This window comes from Pungitius pungitius, chromosome 3 (genome assembly GCF_949316345.1).
Source record: "Pungitius pungitius chromosome 3, fPunPun2.1, whole genome shotgun sequence".
NCBI lineage: Eukaryota > Metazoa > Chordata > Actinopteri > Perciformes > Gasterosteidae > Pungitius > Pungitius pungitius.
In genome coordinates this window covers 18943343-18963316 of record NC_084902.1, presented here as the reverse complement: position 1 = coordinate 18963316, position 19974 = coordinate 18943343, and the positions used below count along the sequence as shown (strand labels likewise).

The window sequence follows — 19974 nt, the reverse complement described above, 5'->3', positions numbered from 1 at the left end:
AATTGAGTAATTGAAGCAAACAAGTCTGGAAAGGCGCTGGGCTCTGAGGCGAATATTGTTTTCTTAAAAGAATGCGCTTCTGTAGCTGGGCCACATCCAACTACTACGTGAGGATTTCAACTTATCTATTTAGTCTGATAAAATCTTAATCTGATAAAATCAAAAATGTAAAATAAGGCAGCCGACATGAGAAGATGGTCATAGATCTTGCTGCTATTTCCTGACGGAGGGGAAATGGGAGGACACTTTGTACAAGGTGCCTCCTCAAACACCCAGACCTGCTTGGGTAGTTTCTCAGTGGATTCCTTTAGGTCTCAATGAAGAAACTGTTCCCTAAAAGAAAGAAGTGCAGAAGAATTTATCTGAAATTGTCCGACAGTGTTTGGGGCCATTTTTGTTTCACCTCAGCCACAAAGGGCACAGGCCAATATTTCTAATTCCTTATTGATCTTGGTTATGGCTGAGGTGCATGTGTTTCTTTTATAGATGTGTATGGGAAATGGCCTTTACCTGTTTTTGTGAGTGTGTACAAGTCATTTCTAGATTGAGAGAACCCCACTAGCTATCATTAAAAAAACTTTCATTTAAATATTGACGTACATAGAAATGTTTCTATTCTTACTGTATTTTGTAGTTTGCTTCTCTTACCACTATACTAGGTAGGCTACTATGTAGTGATTTCTTGCACATGTCAAACCTCTGTCTCAATAAATAGTATTGCAGTATTAAATTCAATCAAATTAACAAATTTGTTGCAGACCCAATATAACGTGTTTACAAATGTTATCGTAACTAAATAAAAGCAATTTACCAAATATTCGCTATAGCCACTGTGCTCCACACCTCTACACAAGGGGGGTTGTGCATGACCCTAAATTACACAAATACATAATTATACATAATGCTATCCCACACTGGTTGTCTTATTGTCACACACAAACAAATTTTTCTTCCTGCATTGTTTCCTATTGACCTGAGAAATCTTGCGTATTGCCAGTGGCTGTGCACGTTTTGAAGGGATTTAATTTGTTAACAGAACCGAGCAGAACCCTGAGAAGTAAGAGACCATGTAAATGCAAGGGGCTTACGTCTCCAGCCTCAATGTCTGCCAGTTTTCTCAGAGAGGGGATTAAGTGCTGATCACAGTCCTGCATTCTTCATCAGGAGATTGTGCACAAGGGCGATTTGTTTTGGGGCTTTTTCAACCACAGCATCAAAAGAGGCCTGGTGTCTCTAAGCTTCTGTGAGAACATGCTTCTTCCACACTGGACAGCCAGAGGGAGAAAACAAAGGAAAGACTGGGAAACACAGGGATTTTGGATTAGTGGCAGTAAATTGGGCTTGTGTCTCTGGTGGAGGAGCTCTTGCAGGTGAGGTTGGAATGTCGGCTTCGTTTAGTTGTGCATCCTGTTCGTTCCGTGTTGAACCCACTGGACGGCAAATAGAAAATCTCTATCTTTCAAACAAATGCAGCAGGAAGTGTGCGAATATGTAAATGCACCATAAAACATAAGACTTTAACTTGTGTGTTTACCACTTAAGGTGATGAAAGAACAAGCCTGGAGCTCTGCCTTTGGAGCCGTCACGCTTCGGGAACTTGACCGCCTCGGTGCCGGCCCCATGTGTGGCGGCTGACCTTTAAAGTCCGCCCCGTTTCGCGCTGTTTCAAAGAGATGGTGTTCCAGCATTGTAATATCAAACTAATGGCAGCTTCTCAGCTAGGTTAGACACACACACACACACCTCTTTTCATATCTATTAATATCTAAGTGCCTACAGGTGGTCCGTCCGTGAAGCGCGTAGAAAAAGCCAACCCTGGGTTTCAGCCCGCTGTACATCAAATGAAGCGTAAGCACCTTTTCCTCCTCTTCTCTGCTGTTTTCTCTGCCTTCACACTCTCTCCATCCCTCCCTTCCCCTGGGGGGGGCTCCTTTCCTGGCCATGTATTTTTTTTTCCTCTGTTGATGGAAGACTGGATGAGTTTTAAGGGATTTGCATGATTTATTTTGACTGTAAAACCAAGGAAGATGGCAGCATGCCATTATTACCCTCTGCTGTAAAGTTACTTTTTACTATTGATTAATGCCTACTGCAGTTTAACAATGACCTGTAACACAGAGTCACAATATCAAACAACACAATGAAACTTTACCCAGCGTGCATAGCCAAGGCTCTGATGTGTGAGTCATTGATTTCTCAACTGGCTTATAGATTGGATGATTTTGGTCTTCCTAATGTATGTGTAGTTTGATTTGTTATCCCTCACGTATTGAATTGTGTATCTGATAGACTAGGAAAAAGAGGGACCAGGAGGATTGGTCATTCCTAAAATAATCCCTTAGTTTTAGGTGATATAAAGTCTCTGACACAACATATAAACTAAGTAACACTAAAACCTTTAGTTAGTAACCTGAGAGATAATGACACACACAAACTTGACTAGAGCTAAAAGTGAAGCAATTTGTGCCGATGGTTCCTGAAGTGAATGATGTGTAATTACTTCAACTGCAGCCTCTGTCTTCCATCAGAAGTGGTTGGCACTGAGTCTCTCTCATCCCTACCCTGCTGCCCGGTGGGAATACAACTGCTCATATATTAGCGTGGTGCGGTGGTGGTGAGAGGATTAGCAGGGCGCTGTCCACCCTCCTTCAATAAGCACTGGAGCCAGTAGCCACATTTGCATTGGCTATGAAGAGAACACATATGGCCATTCATCAGTTATGTAACCATCCGATTATTGTCGAGTTTAAAGGCTAAACCAAAATGCGATGAGTTGCCATGCCATTTGCGATCATGTATTTACCTCACAGTTTACTTGGATCTGTAATGTATATGTGAAGCATATGTGTGAGTACACGGGCTTGGAGTCCGGTCTGTCCCCCGAAGAGGCAGCAATGGAGACAAAGCCTCGACTTTCATTGGTGTGCCGGGTTCATTTGCTCTGAAGTTTACACACCCTTGTAACAGTAAGTCCCCCAAGTACTCCATCTTGTAAGCTTTATGCTCTCCACATGGTTATGATTTGAGTTTTTCTTGATTTTCAAAGCTTTTTTTCAAGCATAGTGTTGTTAATTAAAAAGTGGACTAGTTTTGTTGTGGCCTCTTGTGTTGCCAAGCAGGGAAATGACCGCCCTCTTTGTTGCTCTCTCTGTTTCTGTTTCTTTGCTTCTCTTTCTCTCTCTGCCTTTCTCTCTCTCCCACTCCCTCTCTCTCCTACTCCATTTCTCACTCCCATCTGCCTTTGTCAAGAATAAAGCTAGCCCAACCACTTTGTAAATGAAACATCCTCCCACTATTAATGCGATTGAGCAGATGTTTTCTGTTTGGCCAGTCAGAGATGGGACACTAAACCCTGCAGCAAAATAAAACAAAGATTTTTGGAAAAAAAGAGAAAAAGAAGGCAAAACCAGATATTCATGGATATGATTATATCACTTCCCTCATGTCCCATACGGACTCATGTCTCGCACACATGGCAAATTAGAGGTCATCCCTTCCAGTTTAGCGCATGTGTAAGTGCGTGTGCCAGCGATTTTTGTACTAAAACATCGTAAATAACAGTGTAACCCCAGGGACGAGGTGTTATAAATAGGACGTGTCAAACCCTGCTCCGGCCAGCCTCTGGTTTCCCTGAAACCCTCTCTTTTCACCCGCGGGCGGCTCAGCTACTTTTTAATTTGGCCATCCTGTGGGCTAACCGACCGACGCCTCTCGGCGAGGGCCTCTGTATTTCAACAAGGCCACCAAAGCCCCAGACCCCGGGCACCCACGCTCACAAAGCTCTCCAGCTTTTTCTGAGCTGTTACTTTTTTGGAGCCCAGACTCCAACCATCAGGAGAAGAGAAGCGCCGTCCCCCCGCGCCAGAACACGGCGGCCAAGTCCCGCCCGTCAGAAACCCAGGGGCCAGACTCTCCAGCCACTGCGTGGGCGAGACCGGCCAAAACAGAGAGAGCAGGAAGAAAGGAAGAAAGCGTGGAGTGTGGGGGAGAGAGGGTTCAAGAGCGAGAGGAAGCTCCCAGATAAACAGACCGCAGCGCCTCAACTCCTAATCACCCTGCGCTTCCGTTTCCAGACTCTATAATTAGAAGGGCCCCGTCCCTTTTTTCTCTGTATTCCCAGTTGACGCAAATGCTTCTTGTGGCTTGGCACCTCGTTTGGGGCGTGGGTTTTCAAGATTTTACAGGCCTCGGGGCGCTCTGGGCGCTGTGATACAGCATGAATAGCTAACCACTGTCTTAATGCACACTTCACTTGGCCTCCACCTATGATAATCTGTATGACCCCCCCTCCCTCAACCACTGTGTACCTCCCTAATTCTACCTCTCCATCGTCTTTAAAAAGAACTTTTTGTCGGTCAAACACTCCTCCAAACAAAAAAGGAAGCCAAATAATCGTGCAAAAGTTTGTCTCACACTTCCCCACTGTTTTCCATCTTCCTCGCATGTGTTGCTGAACACTTTTAATCTCATGCCATTGCAGCCTCCTCTTTTCACATTTGACATGCCACCCAAAAAAGCCCAGCCACTAATTAAAACCTACTGCAGCCTCCGCAGAAAAGATTACATGGGGGAAAAATGCAGAGGAAAATGAATAATTTCTTTAATATCATCTATGTCTGGGAGTCGTCAAACAGACAGAGGTTTGGACATTTTTTGTGTCTTACACTCTGCATCACTGATGGGTTTCCAACACTTTGAGTTACTACCCAATCTACGGGTTTGTTTGTAACATCTAAAAGGACTTCTGGGATCGGTTTTGGGTTGCACTTGAAAAGCAGTACCGCGTTTTTCCAAAACCGAACCAGTTTAGATCTGGGTTTGTTCTGGTGTGGTTTGTTGAGCATGTTGTTTATGGTGAGGGCCTATAATTTCTGGAGTTTGATGAGCTTCAAATAAAACCGGACCAAATGAATGGGCCTGTCACTGAGGGTTACACTGGGGGTGAATCTCGGCATCCGCACACACACACACACATACATCAATGACCATACACAGACGTATGAAAACATGCATTTTCTCTTTTACAGACACGTATGATTTTGTCTGTCTTTGAGGAATCACACGACTCGATTTATGCTTTAAACCCGAGCGGGCTCTCGTGCCGTGTTTGTTCCGAATGCAGAGTAACCCTCCATGCCGTCTGGCATGTGTTCTGCACAGTTGGGAGTGTCGGCTCCCTTTGTGTGAGCCGCCGGAGACTACTGCGGTTTAGATATTGTGGTTTGTCAGATTTCCAGTAGAGCGACTCCAAACACAATGGCACAATTAAAAGATTGTCTTCTCTAGGCTCGACGTGATGAAATGTGTTGAAATATTCCTACTGAAAGAGTAAGTGCAGCAAACTAATTTGTAAAAGATAATTTGCGGATTCACTTCTAAAATTATTTGAAACTGCTATCTGAAGACAGTCTGCATTCTGAAATGTAGTTTAACTTACAATTTTGAGGAACTTTACTGCAATCTAAAACTGTCTTTTTTCAATATGATTTTACTTCAGGAATTTAGCAAAAGACTCTAAAGATTATCAGATGCCAAATTCTGAAATTGCCTGGTCCCAAATTTCACATAATGCCACTCAAGAGCATTTTTTTTATCACAACCTACCTGGCTGATAATTGGCCACATCTTTTAAACTCTACTGACCCAGGTTGTAACACACGCACTCAATTTTAGTTTTCCATTTCATTTGGTGATGACCTTATATTTGCCTACTGAATATTTACAGTATTTATTTATATAATATACTTTTGCAAAAGTCTTGTAAACCATTGGCGGGGTGCCTCTCCGGTCTATAGTGATTTGAGAACTAACTTCTTCTTTTGGTCTGACTTTGGACCTTGCAGTTATTAGTACTAATGTTTGATCAGCTGATCTGTTAGGGACCATTGCACATGACCAATCTAGCAGATGGCCAGTTGTAGCAACTCATAATGTATTTTTTGTGCATCTTCTCTTGTCATAATGTCAGTGTTGTGTGTAATCTGTTCAGCTTATATATTATGAGAAAAGTATTTAAATTATTAACAAACCAACAATATGTTAAAAAATTCCAGTTTAATGTGTTACAATTCAAAAAAACGTTTTACTTCCCACACTTAATTAAAATCAACTGGACTTTTCTTTTTGGGTCTCCCCTAACTGACCAATCATAATCCTAAACAGTTGGTTGGTGTTGACTCAGTGTGACGGAATGGGGAAATCCCATTCATTCATGTGATACACTGTATAGTTCAACTTGTGATTTTGGCATAGTGGTTGTTGCTGAGGTCAATGGTTGTGGATCTGCGGAACAGTTTGTGTGTGTTAGCACTAGGGGTGTGATGGATCATTACGGTTCGGGCCCTATCATGGATCTTATTATGGATCAGATCCGCATAAAAGAAAAAAATGGAGCAAGAATTACTTTTAGAGATCTCTGATCACGTTTTAATGCCACTACTGCTAATTGGTGATCATTGATGATCCATATTGGCAGAAACTGATCCCTTAGTTGTTTGATTATAGCAGCTGGTCCCCAATGCTGAGTGCATATATACATTTTTGTCCCTTTCCCAAAAATATTTTCAACTGCTCTAAAACCTGCAGAAGTTAAATGTAACCTTTTAACGTTGTTAATATATAGTGTTTTTGTTGTCTTCATACAAAAATTCAAAAGAAAAGCAATATTTCGTCATCAATAGTCCTAATGATATTTCACAATCTTATTAAATGTTAGATCTATGTTTGTTGTTGTGCAAATATCTCCTCACAAAGTTTCTCTCTAACTCGTACAATTTATGAGATTACATGTAAAATTATAATGATAAAATGATAATTTACCTTCAATGAATACTAATTTTCAACAAACCAGGATGTTATTTAAAGGAACCTCCACCAGTTATATACGTTAGCAGCTGTCCTTTTTTCAATGTAAACATTGATTGGTTGTTTACTGAGTGAACAAAGCATAAATACCAGTCTTAAAATCCTTGTGCGCTCAAAGCAATAGCTTTTTAAAACGCTGCAGATTCTTTTTGGATCAGGCACAATCTAACTGTCTGTCAATCTGTTTATCTGCTTATCTTGCTTTCATGGCACCACATTTCTGGACCACTAACAAATAGTAAATAAAACATGCAATACAAAAGCATGTAAGTAACACAAATAATAATCTGATTCTCACCACGGTACACAATAAATAGACAACATGCAGAGTAACAGTTATGATAATGATAAGCAGTTTGTTTTGTCAATTCCTAATGTGGATGATATGTTTTTTGTAGGAATGCTGCTTGTGACTGCTGACTCTCTGGGCCACGACTTTCACGTCTTCCAGATTCTCACCCACCCGTGGGCGTCCTCACAGTGTGCCGTTCACCATCTCTACACCCTCCATCGGGGGGAGACTGAGGCCAAGGTCAGGATCACATGCATGAATACACTGTCATCAAGTTGAAGTCACTTCACTTTACAGAAGAAACATTTTAAACTTTCATTTCACTTTTTTTCCCAGTTGGAATTTAGATGCTAAGCTATAATTGGTGTGTTGGAGGGGCGGGACTTGGTTAAATTATGGCATGAAGCAAAAACTAAAGTAAGAGTAATTCAGGCCATCAACAGAGCAGCGCAGTGATGTTGAGTAAACACCAGGGAATTCCCCATTTTTTCAATAAAGACCAACAGGTAGCATTCTGAATATTAGCAGGCACCAAGGTTCACAACCCAGTCTCAATGAGTATGGACCAGTCTGGTGGGTTAAACAGCATCCTTTTCCTCCCCCACATAGCACACTCACCCACTGCTAGATGCTTTTCTTTCTGAAAGCTAATTGAATCAGGTGCGTAGAAGTTTACACAGAGCAAGCATATTTATCTAACGAGGGATTTATCCCCAAAGGGTGCCTTATTTCCTGTCAGAAGTAGACGAACCAACGATCACTCTAAGTCTCATTGCAGGGTTTTTCTACGATTCATTTCCTTCCAAACCAAACACACGCATTTAAAACAGAGACAATTTGTAGGGGAGAAATCAGCCATGCCAAGTGAAAAAAAACTCAACCACTGTTTGCCAGAATATATAAAAGCAAATCATTACACGCTTCAGAGCTTCTTCTTGGTTAATTGCCACTTCTGAATTGTAGCGTTTGAGAGGAAATTCAGTCTTCACCTTCCAAGTAAAGAAATGTTGTACCTCTGTGGGATTTCTGAGCCGTGACGCCTTTGCGGTGCAAGTTTGAGGCGCTTACTCAACAAACCCACTTCAGGCCTTGTTCGGTTCATGTTTATTGACTGGGAAAACACACACACACACACACACATATTCTTACAGTCCGCCTATCGTTAATGTATGACCAAACGGCAGGTCCGCTGACCGACTGCACACTGAGTCTGCTTTGATCCGACCCGCTGTAAACACTGAGAGCTGGCCTTAGCCGGGTGCTTGGGCCAGGGGTTATCAGCACACACCCACACACCCACACAGCGAGGAGCGATAAAGTCTTCAGTTAGGCGGTTGGAGAGACGCCTTATCTGTCTCCGGCGGCCAAACACGCGGCTGGCTATCAGTGACCTGAAGCCAGGTAAACAGACCTGCAGCTGATAACAGATGTAAGGGACTGAAGGAGGACCCGAATGTAGACGAGAGCGTAGCCACGGGGCAAACTGGAGAGTGCTAGTCCCCGAGGTCACAGGGGTGGCACTTCATTACTGCTCAACTTTGCTGCCCTGCACGATCAGCTGTGATCAGGGCCATAGGGCTTTTGTGGGCTGATGTTGTCAGTGTGTTGACCTTCGCTCAGGCAGCTGGGCTACTGTTGGTGTTCTTCAGACACCTCAATGCTTCAACAGTTGAGGCAATGAGGAAATTTGCAACATCACAAAACGCTTCACCAAACTCCACCGGAAGTGAACACACTGAAGGTAAAGGAGCAGTTAATAAAAGTCCATAAAAGTAGGAGCTGTGTGCAACCTGCCGCTAGGAGCTGCCGGCTACTTTCACATTTCTGTTTAGCTGAGGGATTATCTGTCAAAGTGAGAAGGAGATTCCTGATAAATCTGTCAGTATCATCCATTATTTTACCAGATAAACAATATGAAGGAACAGGTTGAACCTACAGTGAACCATTAAACCTTTGTTTGCTCTTCATTGACGTGTTGATCTTGCCTTTGTCGTGCACGGACACTTGTGTTCCATTCATGTGTCTGCTCTGTTCAATCGTATCCCTCTGTCCATCTTTGTCACATGCTTGTCATTCCTTCTGAGAATCTCTCAGGGGAACATGGCTGCCTGTTCTGTGTCACTTATGAAAAAATAAGTAAAATAGTAATAATAAATATGTCAAATGTGACCCTCCCCACCAGCACAAGCGTATGATCATTCTGTTACAGTCCACTTCTCTTGGTTTGGGTGTGTTTGTCACACTTTGAGTGTACAATGGCAGCCACCCTTCAGGTAATCCTCCGCCTGATGGAATGGATCTGACAGTGAAGTCCATATACAGTTGGGGCCTTGGCCGGTCTATTATGACCAATTATGAGACACACAAAGTGGCCCTTTCTCATCGCGCAGAGGTCAGGCCTCCTCTTTCACGCATCTCTGTGAAGTAGAGTGACTGTCTGGTATGCAGAAGATGCCCCATTAACTGCCATTGCTGGGGACAATTACCTAGTCTGACCTGGCAAAAGATTAGAGGGGCCTGCAGGTACGGAGGGGCCTCTCTGATTGGCTGACTGGCTTCCTGGCTAAAGAGGACAAAATTCCTTGTAGCGACTTTCTCCTGGGACTTTCCCTTTCATTTTTCCCTCGGTCCCATCAACTTTCTCAAGCTTCTACTTTTTACTGGATGTTAAATGATAGATGCTGTGTCAGCACTCTGTCACCTCGTTGTGATCTTTCTCTCCCACACTCCTTTGCTTGTATTGTCTCGTGCAATCTATTAGTCTGGGTTGTCTGCATGTCTGACATGTTCAGGGTGATGCTATCTTTTCAAGTGGATGCTCCCTGAGATTCTGTCACTGTTTGAGGATGACTCCAAGGCTCAAAGGTTTTTACCAGCAGCCGAGCTCATACTTCTTGTCACCAAAACTTGTTTTCTATCACCGTGACCCTTGTTGACTTTGATCACCATGGACATGCAGGTTTGTTGATCTGTTTGAAAAGTTCTTGGCGGACTGGACTTTGCCAGTGGTAGAGAAAACGTTTCAAAACAAATGAAGCATATCTGCAAACTGTCTCTCCAGATAATGGCATTGTAGAAAACTGGTTGGACCTGCAGGAAACCAAACATGGTACAAATATGTGGGATTAGTGAGCAGAACGCCTCTGGGGTGGTCTAAGGATGCTTCCAGGGATATTGCTAGAAAGTGTACTGCCAGGAGAAACCGTAAATATATTCGGTAAAACCCATGGCTTAAAAGCTAAACAGCACATTATCGTGCTTTCCTTCTTCAATCATTGTCTGAAGGTCCTGTTTCCACAAACCATCTTACATTCTACATTTCTAATATCAAAATAACTATGGTGTTCATTTTATTGTGTTTGATTAAAACGGTGTACTATGTTGATATTCACTCATCAGGTTTTTTTGTCTTCAAGCTACATCTGCTGCTTTGTCCCTTCTCACCTTTAAACATACAGACAAAAAAATGCTTTTTATGATATAGTTAAGTTTTAAATGGCACTAACCCCCAAAATGTGTACCCTGTTGTGTTGTTCTTATCTCTTATAGTCTCTTATAGTCAATTATGGATGATTTCACCCTTCATATGTTATGCACATGCTCTGACCCCTGACCTTTTCCAGGTCCAGGACATGTGTTTCAGCCCGGACAGTCGATGGGTAGCCATCAGCACACTCCGCGGCACCACCCATGTATTCCCCGTCAACCCCTATGGTGGGGCACCCTGCGCCCGCACGCACATGTCCCCGCGCGTGGTCAACCGGATGTCTCGCTTCCAGAAGAGCGCTGGCCTGGAGGAGATCGAACAGGAGCTCAACCGGGTGGCTGCGTTAGGAGGAGCAGGAGCAGGAGCAGGGGGAGGAGGTGGCTGCATCCTGGGTGGAGGAGGTGGCCGCTGTAGCCCCATACAAGGCTTGTCCAGCAGCCCGTCGGGGTCTCCACTGCACGGTGAGGAGGAGGAGGACGAGGAGGAGGAGGAGGGAGGAGCTTGCTGATGTTTGCGTGTTAAGGCTGGCATCTTGATTAGCTTTTAGTGCAGAGCAGTAGACTTTACAGGGTTATCTTAAGAAGATGGTGTTAGAAAGCTTCGTAAACCACATTCACAAGCTGTTATTTTAAACCCCAAAAATAATTTTGATCAATAATCTTGATAGGATCAGGATCAGAGAATGGCGGGATCTTTATTTGATGAACGAGTTGATTCTTTGAAATTATTGTTGATTGATTTACCTGACCCCATTAATCCACTACTTCTTTCAAGTTTCAAGTTGTCCTTTTGAATTGAATAGACTTGATTAGTTTTTCCCACTAGGGACAACAAGTCTGTAACCATATTCTTCATTATTAAGACATCCACACAAAGCTTGAGCATGTAGATTCCCGTTTCCGGAATCTTCCGAAATAATCTTTTCTTTCTATCTGCACGATGTCTATCACAGACGTTAGAGGTTGATGATGTGCTCTCAAACCAAAACTACATGCTCAACTAAAAACGTGCACTCTGTAGAATTTAGATCTCATTACAGGTAGGTGTGTGTCACTGTCACTTCCCCCGTGTGTGTGTGTGTGTGTGTGTGTGTGTGTGTGTGTGTGTGTGTGTGTGTGTGTGTGTGTGTGTGTGTGCGTGTGTGCGCGTGTGTGCGCGTGTGTGTGTGTTTCCAGGGACTGCTCATCTCAGTAGCTCTGTTCCAGGGACTCTGATCCCTCGGCCACAACCTTGTCCACCTTGTTTGTCAAACAGCAGTATGGGCTGCTCACACCGTCGGTGTGTCCCTGGTTGACATAGATACACACCGATGAACACACACTTTCTGTCGACTGCACTGCTCGACCCCAGAGGTGTTGCTCAGAGTAAAATATCACAGTTGTCATTCGTCATGGATTTCCAGGAATAGCCCTGAGCTTTGATAGATGAACTGGGTAAACACTTCAGAGAACCCAACGACTGGGAACTGGCCGCTGGCCTCTTACCGCTATCTCATGAAAGCATGTGTTTTACAACGTTCTTCAAAAGCCCATGGCACTACATGATTTTCACATTAATGGTGTGGAAACCAGCTCTTCAACCCGACAGAATACTTTTACAATGTAGGAGGAAAGTACATGCGCAGTTTTTCGAGAAAGACAAATGCAACGTCTCAATGTGATGCAGAGATTTGAAAGAAACACAACATGATCTGTTCTGGTCATTAGGCACACTTGTATCATTTTCATGTAGAGAGCCTATGCGAGTGATGAGTCATCAAGGCCCACTGTGTTCCGGGAGACAGACTGTAGCGCAAATCACCACATAGTACTTTGCCAGGTGTTACTTGTGTATATTTGTGTCTTTCTGTCAGTGGACGATTGTCCCGGCAACAGCGTTGCAGCCCTATAAGACAGAATGTCTACCTCTCCACCTGCTTGATTGAAGTGAAGGGTTTTATCTCCAATGTCAGCGACACAAGTGAACGAACACGAAGCAGAATGAAATTGGGGAAAAGATTACTCAAGGTTTTCCTTCAATTATCAACAAAAGACAACTTCAAGATTATATTGAATTCCAAATATTTTTTGGATTAGGATCAATAAACCTCAATTAATTCACAGGATGAGACATATCACAACATCCATGATGTTGTTTTTGAAAATGACACATACTGTCATAGGAAACATATGCATATTGCTTATCCCTCTTTTTTCTTCAGTCCCCATAGGCCAGAATAGGTGACAGTAACCTATCCCCCCACTCGTAGAACTCTCACTACTCCCTCCTGCCACGTACACAGACTCGCTTGGAAGATGGCGCCCTTGCTTCCTCTCCCCGTCCTGTCTCCCTTGTCTAGACCCAGACCCCTCCGTAACCCCCGACACTAACACACACACACATTCCTCCACGCTGTGAAAAATAGGCCATCAACATTAAAAGGATGTCTGACTTCGGAGAGTCAGTGCTCGGCTGCGATGACGGACAGAGACGGACAGAAACATCAAAGTGGGGTAGGAGGTGAAAGTGAGTGAGCAAAGTAATGAGGTACAATTGAGAGAAAACGAAAGAGAGATAGAGCGGGGAGGGGGACAATAAAGGCGGCAGGCAGACAGGGAGAGAAAGATAAGTCTGTAGTAGCTGCAGCGCTGAAAGGCCAGGTCTCCGGGAGCATGGTCGTAAATCACACTTTTGTTTCAAAGGAGAGCATTAGGGCCACCTGTCAACAATTAGTCCTCACAGTGATACCTTATTGAGTGTGTGTATGCATACTTCTGAGGAAGATAAACTATCTACAAATCTTTTTCTTCATGGTGAAATAGATAAAAGAAAGTTTCGGTGAACTTGTTCAGCTATTAAGAGGGAAATTGGATGTTGTCATAACTCTTAATATTTTACCCGTTATAACATAATCCACAGGAAATTGAAGTCAGATTTCCCACTGCTTTTGTTGAGGCGTTAATACACACCATACATACTCTAGCTCCCTCTCTGATAAAAAAACCCTTGTGTAGTTAAAGGATTACTCACACAGTAGTGTCACACTCTCAATGTGACTTTATTTGGTTCAGTGACATCTTGCGTGTTTCTGAAAGCACCTGCAGCTTTCTAGAAACAAGCAAACCAACTTAAACTTACACTGTGTCACAGGTCATTATCAGTTCAGCGTGAGAGCCCTGTGAGGCGAATGCATGCAGGTCTCCTTGTCTGTCATTCTGAGGATGTCGGCTGCAAGATCCTGCCACATGAAAAAAAAAATAATAATCCCGCCTCCTCTACTGCTGCTACCAGCGTGATTATAAAAACGTCATTATTTGGGCCATTTTCACCGCAAATGAAAACACATTGAGTCACAGACGCTTTTGTGTCTACCTTCCATCAGTGTCTGAGCTCGGTGTGAAGGTTTGGGCGGGGAAGGTGTTTTTTCTTTTTTCTTTTACGCTGGCAGAAAGCGGCGGGGCGAGGCTGGTCGGGGCCGGGCCACCTAGCCACAACAGCTGCACAGTGATTGTCGCCAGCGAGGACGCCGTTGATTTTTGGGAAGGAACTGTAGAAAAGTACACATCCGTCTCCAAGCTGCCAGCCCGGGCCTAAAAATAGAGGCTGCAATTGGCTGCCGTCTTTGTCAGTATTACGATCTGGAACGGCTATTTGGGACTGTGTAGGTCCCTACGGGCACAGTGCGCCCCCCCGCCCCCTCTCCCGAAGCTTTTCCCTTCTGCGTTGGACGTCTTGTCAGTGGGGCTGATGGCCTGTCGCGTGAGCATCCCCACGCAGGGTGAAAGGCTGGCTCAGTGAGTGGTGTTTCTGGACACGGGGCAGAGGTTACCGAGGTCGTAGCAGAGACTTCTACTACTCACATCCAACCACAGCCTGCCGTACAAAACAGCAGGTTTTGATGGTTCCTAAAAAAATGATTTGCTCATTTGATCCCTGTTCATGTTTCTTTGTGAAGAGGCCCTACTTTGCCCTCTAAATGTTCTGTTACATTCTCATGACAGTTATGACTCGGCGTGCATTTTTCCAACAGGCACTGGTGCCTTTTGTGTGTACACACACGGCTCCAGTCATACACTCCCCAACCATAAAACATCAACAAGAGGCTATTAGTCACTGCAACAGATTTGTTTCCTCAGTGAGCAGAAGCCCCGGTGGTCCGATCACTGGGCCATCTGGGTCCTGGCGCTGCTTCAGAAGAACAGAAAAAAACAAGGTGTGACGGGAAACTGTTAATTCACTTGTTGATAAAGGGACACTTCCTTTCAGCTATTAGAGGCTGACTGCTTGCTTATTTGGGTTTGGACTTGTGTTTTAACTCCCCCCCCCCCACCCCCCCGCCCCCCCTTCCTTCGTCACTCATCGTCCCGGGGTGAAAAACACCGACTCCCTGCCGAGGTCCATGCCAAGGAAACATGACCTCATCCCTGCCGGCGTGTGACACGTTTGCACGCAACCTCGCTGTGACCCTGACTTAAACAGTGTAGGGACTGAAAGTGACTGACTACAGCTAAACATGTCTGCTTCACACAGACAGGGCTCGAGCAAGCAGGCTGCTGTATCCTTTTCAACAGGGAGAGAGATGACTGGTCTCAGATGGACGGAGCTCAACAGCATCCGTAAAGCCACTTCAAACCCACATGTTCATCACGCTTTTTTTATTTCACTCTTCCTCCTACATCCTGCCTTAGTTGCTATGACGTCGGTACTCTCTGGCCTCTCGCCTACGTAGACACAACATGCTCAGCGCTGGTCGTGCCTGCAACGGACTTAACTCCCCAATCGAAAATTGGAGTGGGTGAAAGAGTCAAACAATCAAATCTAGGAGGATCACATGGCGCAACTGGAAGCCGCCATCGGCTACGAAACAAACCATGTGGTGAGAAGGTTTCCTCAACAATTGAGAAAGGATTTATTTGTGAAACAACCACATTTGAATGTCTGTTTCTGGCTGATCCAAATGTAATATCCATGCCATTACCTTGATGTAAGGGTGATTTAATGTCCTGTTGAGGCATTCCATCATATTGATTTGTAACACCTATACTTTTTTGCTTTTTTATTGAGACTTGCCCTGCACACAGCTTGTGTTCTATAGTAGAACACAGAACATCAACAAACGCGGCATTTATTTTTCCATAATCTCCATCCGTAATTCATTAATAAACATCTGTCCAAAATGAATAGAAGCTAGTGTCGGTGAACATCTTATCGTCTTGAACATTTGCATTATCAGCCATGGTTGTTGCTCGTGCCTCAGAATAGTCCAGCAGAGATCGTGAGGATTGGAAAGAGAAGGGGTCAGCGTACACTGCCCTCCTCTCACACTCATCTGGACACACTGAGGGGTTGTATCCTTTGTCCTTGAGCATTTGTGTTGTGCTTCTGTGTCTTTGTGAGAAGCTGCAAATAAACAGCAGCTCTGGGAATAGCAGTTGTGAATAACTTTAGCTATTTATTAATTATTTCAAAATATTTATTGTTCGTAGCTGCCTAATGTAAACCGCTTTTATTTGGAGATCATAATGACAGATTTATGAATCGTAACTGATTGTGATGTGACCATTTCACCCTGTTTACCCAAAGTCATGGACTTGTGCATTAAATGTGCGCCAGTACCGGAGCGGTCCTCCGTGTGGCACTGTGTGGTCAGGGTTTGGAGACGGAGGCAGCAGAGCGGCCGGGCCCTCTAACGGAGAGCACAGACTGTGCTGCGATGGGTTCACCCTGATACGAATCTAACAAGAGAGAGAAAGAATGGGGTAATTTCTCTGGCTTCCTTAATGAATGGTTACTTCCTCCAGCTAAAACAACTTCCAGTCCTCCTCTGCAGTTACATTTTTAAAGAGGCAGGCTGAACTGTTTTATCATAGGGAGGCCTCTGAGCGCCAATCCTTATCTTTTGAGCATTTTGAAGACGGCGGAGGTCTTCTTTTTGTAGATATTGGTTTCACATTTTTCTACGTTTTATCAAATTCTTATGTTTTTTTTCAGAGCAGTGTTTGTTCTGTAAATATCCTAATAATTAAACCCTGAATTTATTGTTGAGCAGGAAATAGGAAAGGACAAACGTCTTTCTGAGAGGAGCAGATGTTCTTTTAAAAGCATTTTTGCCCTCAACCTGCCATTCAGTCAAGAGGATTAGGCTTTGCACATTACTCAGTACATTTGATTTAACGGTTATGTGCCATCAAAGGTAAGCTAGCGTTAGCCGCTTGTGTTTGTTGCAGACTTCTTCCTCGCTGTGGTCGCCGGAGCAGCCGGAGCCCGGCTCGGCTTGAGTCAATAAACGTAGAGCTCAGCGCAAAACCACACTGCAATCGAACAAGCTGTTTACTCAGAGAATTAGCCTTCCCCTGTACTTGAAGGGCTTTTAAAGCGACCAAAAATACACAGTGCGAGGAATATGTTTCTTGGCCGGCGTTCGGGCCCCGCCAGAGACCTCTGTCCTTATTCCGCAAGTCCTAATAACTCAATCTCCACAACCACTAAACCCTCTTATCACCGGGTGCCCGCCACTGCACTCGTCATTATTTGATTTGCAAAATTGGGAGGTAGAAATAAAGAAATAAAGCCGCCCTGCCATTACGCAGAGAAAGCACTTGTGGCTTCGAGCTTATTGCAGACAAAGTGAAAAGTGCATGCTCTGAAAAGCCGAAGCCTTCCATTGTCAGCCGATCAATAGGTTTGACATCCCACCTTTGTTCTTCTGCTGCAGTGTGCAAATCATTTTCTGCTTTCTTTCATATTTACTTCCCTTTTTTTCTTCTTTTTTGGGGGGGTAGAAGTGTTACACCAGTGTCCGTGACCAAATCTGATTAGGTCCAGTTTACAAAATACATTCAAAATATCACTAGATTTCCTACTTGGTGAGCGATTGCTAGTGTGTTGTATAAAATGTATAATACCAATTCTACAAGGCAGGAAATTCCTCAAGGCATTTCAGCTTGGATACAATAATCTCTAGTCACATTTGACATGTAAAAGTAACATTTATAGGTTTATTCTTTCTTTAAAGGAAGACCCCTTTAATCCCTGAAAAAGCCTGGTCCCTATTTACTCCTTACTCCTTATTTACTATGGTCGCGTCTAAGTGTTTTTGACACAGCGTTCATTTAGGCCTGCATGCTGTCTAAAGCAGGCTGACTAAATATGGATCAAATTGGCCCGGTGTGTTTTCTATTCAAACAGCGCTTCTGCTACAGTCAATCTGCATTAGAACTGGGTTTCTTTGAAAGGGCAACATCCAACCAGATCTATAAAATATGACCTGTGAGAGAGAGTGTGTGTGTGTTTTTTGGGACACTGCAGGGCTCGGGATGTTTGATTATTAATGCAGATGGAGCTGCTGTGATGACAACAAATAGCTACATACCAGCCTCATTGAAGAAAAGAGGGTAGTGAACTCTGCATTGGGATTATTTAATTATGGAGGAAATGTTGAATGTTTGACGTCATGATCTTCATCCAGTAGCTTGTGAAGCCGGCAGAGGATGGCAGTGAAAGCAGACTCTCTGCAGGCCGGGTTGTTTTCTGTCCGGACCACTGGGTTACAAGAGAAGCATTTGATGGCCCACTCTTATCCGTCTCTTATCACTTGTGGTGACAAAGGTCGGTTTGATAGAGAGGGAAAAAGTATACTTGGAAATACCAAATTTACTTTTCTAGTAATTCATCTTTTAACTGGAATTAATTACATGTATTCTGTTCCGGTAAATGGTTCCTCAGGAGAGGGACATCCCGGCAAAGACAAAACCACACATAGGTTCCAAATATATCATCACTTTAGATGCTGCCAAATCTTGTTTTCATGCAGTTTATAACAAGTCCTAAGTAATTTAAGATAATATACAGATTAAGCAGTGGTAATATACAGAATGAGCAGTAACATGGGCAGTGTAAATAAATGAAGAGAAAGGTATGAATATATTGATTTATACACAGCATGAACGCTTTACCGTACGGTTATTATGAAGTTTTGTTACTATTAGACATTTCACATAAAGTCAATCATTAAATAAATAAAGTGCTTCTAAATCTAATAACAAATTTACTGAATATCTACTCCAGAAAAATCGAATAAATGATTAATAATGGTCCAATCCCATTTAATAGATAGCACGATGTCTGGATGAGCTTTAATATATTTCTTGCATTAAATTTTGTATATAAAATACAATACTTCCTACTTCTTTTATTTAAGCTACACAATTTTTTAACATGAATCGGAAAAGGAAAAAATAATAATAGGATGTAAATAAGACTTATTTACAGAAGTTTCCTTTTTTCATATCAATCTCATATATTTCATATATCTCCATTTTCAGATTTCAATCATTTGAATCTTAAAGAAACAACATGACATAACCCCCCCCCCTCCCTCTAAATTGGTTTGCAAGTGTCTGTGATGAGTGTCTGTGCTCAGCATGCACCCCCCCCCCCCCTCTAAACACACACACATTCTTCTACCACTCTCAAACCCCTACCTTTTCCAAACATCCAATCATTAGCCACAGCCCGTCCCTCTTTACCTAGAGGTACGAGATCCTTGAACCAAATCAGATGATAGCAACACACACACACACACACAATGTTGGGGTGTGAGTGTCATCTGATCCAGTGGGGCTGTCTGACCCCCACCCAGCTCTTCTTGCTGGTGACTCAGTCCTGTCTGATGCGGCCATGTAAATACTGACAAGCTGTAAACTTGGAGATCTGATTTCAGGGTGCTGTGCGTGCGTGCGTGCGTTCATTTCAGATGGTTGTCTCCTAATGCTTGAGTAGCCTGTCTGATGTGTGCATGCGTGTTTAGGCGGGTAAACATGCTGTGCTTCTGTATTTCTGTATTCATGAGGAACTTGCAGAAGAAGTACTTGTCCCGGGGATTGTATTTGTATTTTTTATCGTAGAAAGTCTGTTTTTATAAGCTCCTCGACATGAGAAATGAAAATGAAAACACAAAACGTGCCCAAATAGGGCCGGCAAATAAAAGCATGCGGTTTGGGAGCAGGGGCCCGGGCAGGAAGCCATTTCACACAGGCCCGTCTGACCCTCGAGAAGCGAGAGAGAAAAGTGAGGAGATAGATCCCTCCACCGTTACCTGAGCGAGGGGGAGCAAAAGGGAGGAGGAGGGACTTGATGGCTTTTCCACCAGTCCTCTGATTCCTTTGCAAAACAGTAAATCTAAAGTTTATTTTCTTTGCAGCATCTGTGTTTTATAAGGGCTCTTTTAATTTGTTTTCACTCCGTCCAGTGGGGGATCTCTCCTCCTTCTCACTCTTTTTTTTCTTCCCCCTTTGTGTCGGATTCTTTTTATTCCTCCCCGCGTTCATCTGTCTCTTCTCCTTCCTCACTT

The 19974-nt window shown here is 43.6% G+C and overlaps 1 protein-coding gene across 3 annotated transcripts in view; it reads left to right on the top strand.

The window, feature by feature from the left end:
* Window positions 1–19974, top strand: part of bcas3 (BCAS3 microtubule associated cell migration factor) — a 260468-nt gene that overhangs the window by 41818 nt on the left and 198676 nt on the right. For all 3 annotated transcript variants that reach the window (XM_037479089.2, XM_037479079.2, XM_037479096.2), the window contains exons 14-15: window positions 7263–7396; window positions 10780–11104. In XM_037479089.2, the coding sequence (XP_037334986.2) occupies window positions 7263–7396; window positions 10780–11104 (459 nt within the window). The remainder of the gene's footprint in view (window positions 1–7262; window positions 7397–10779; window positions 11105–19974) is intronic.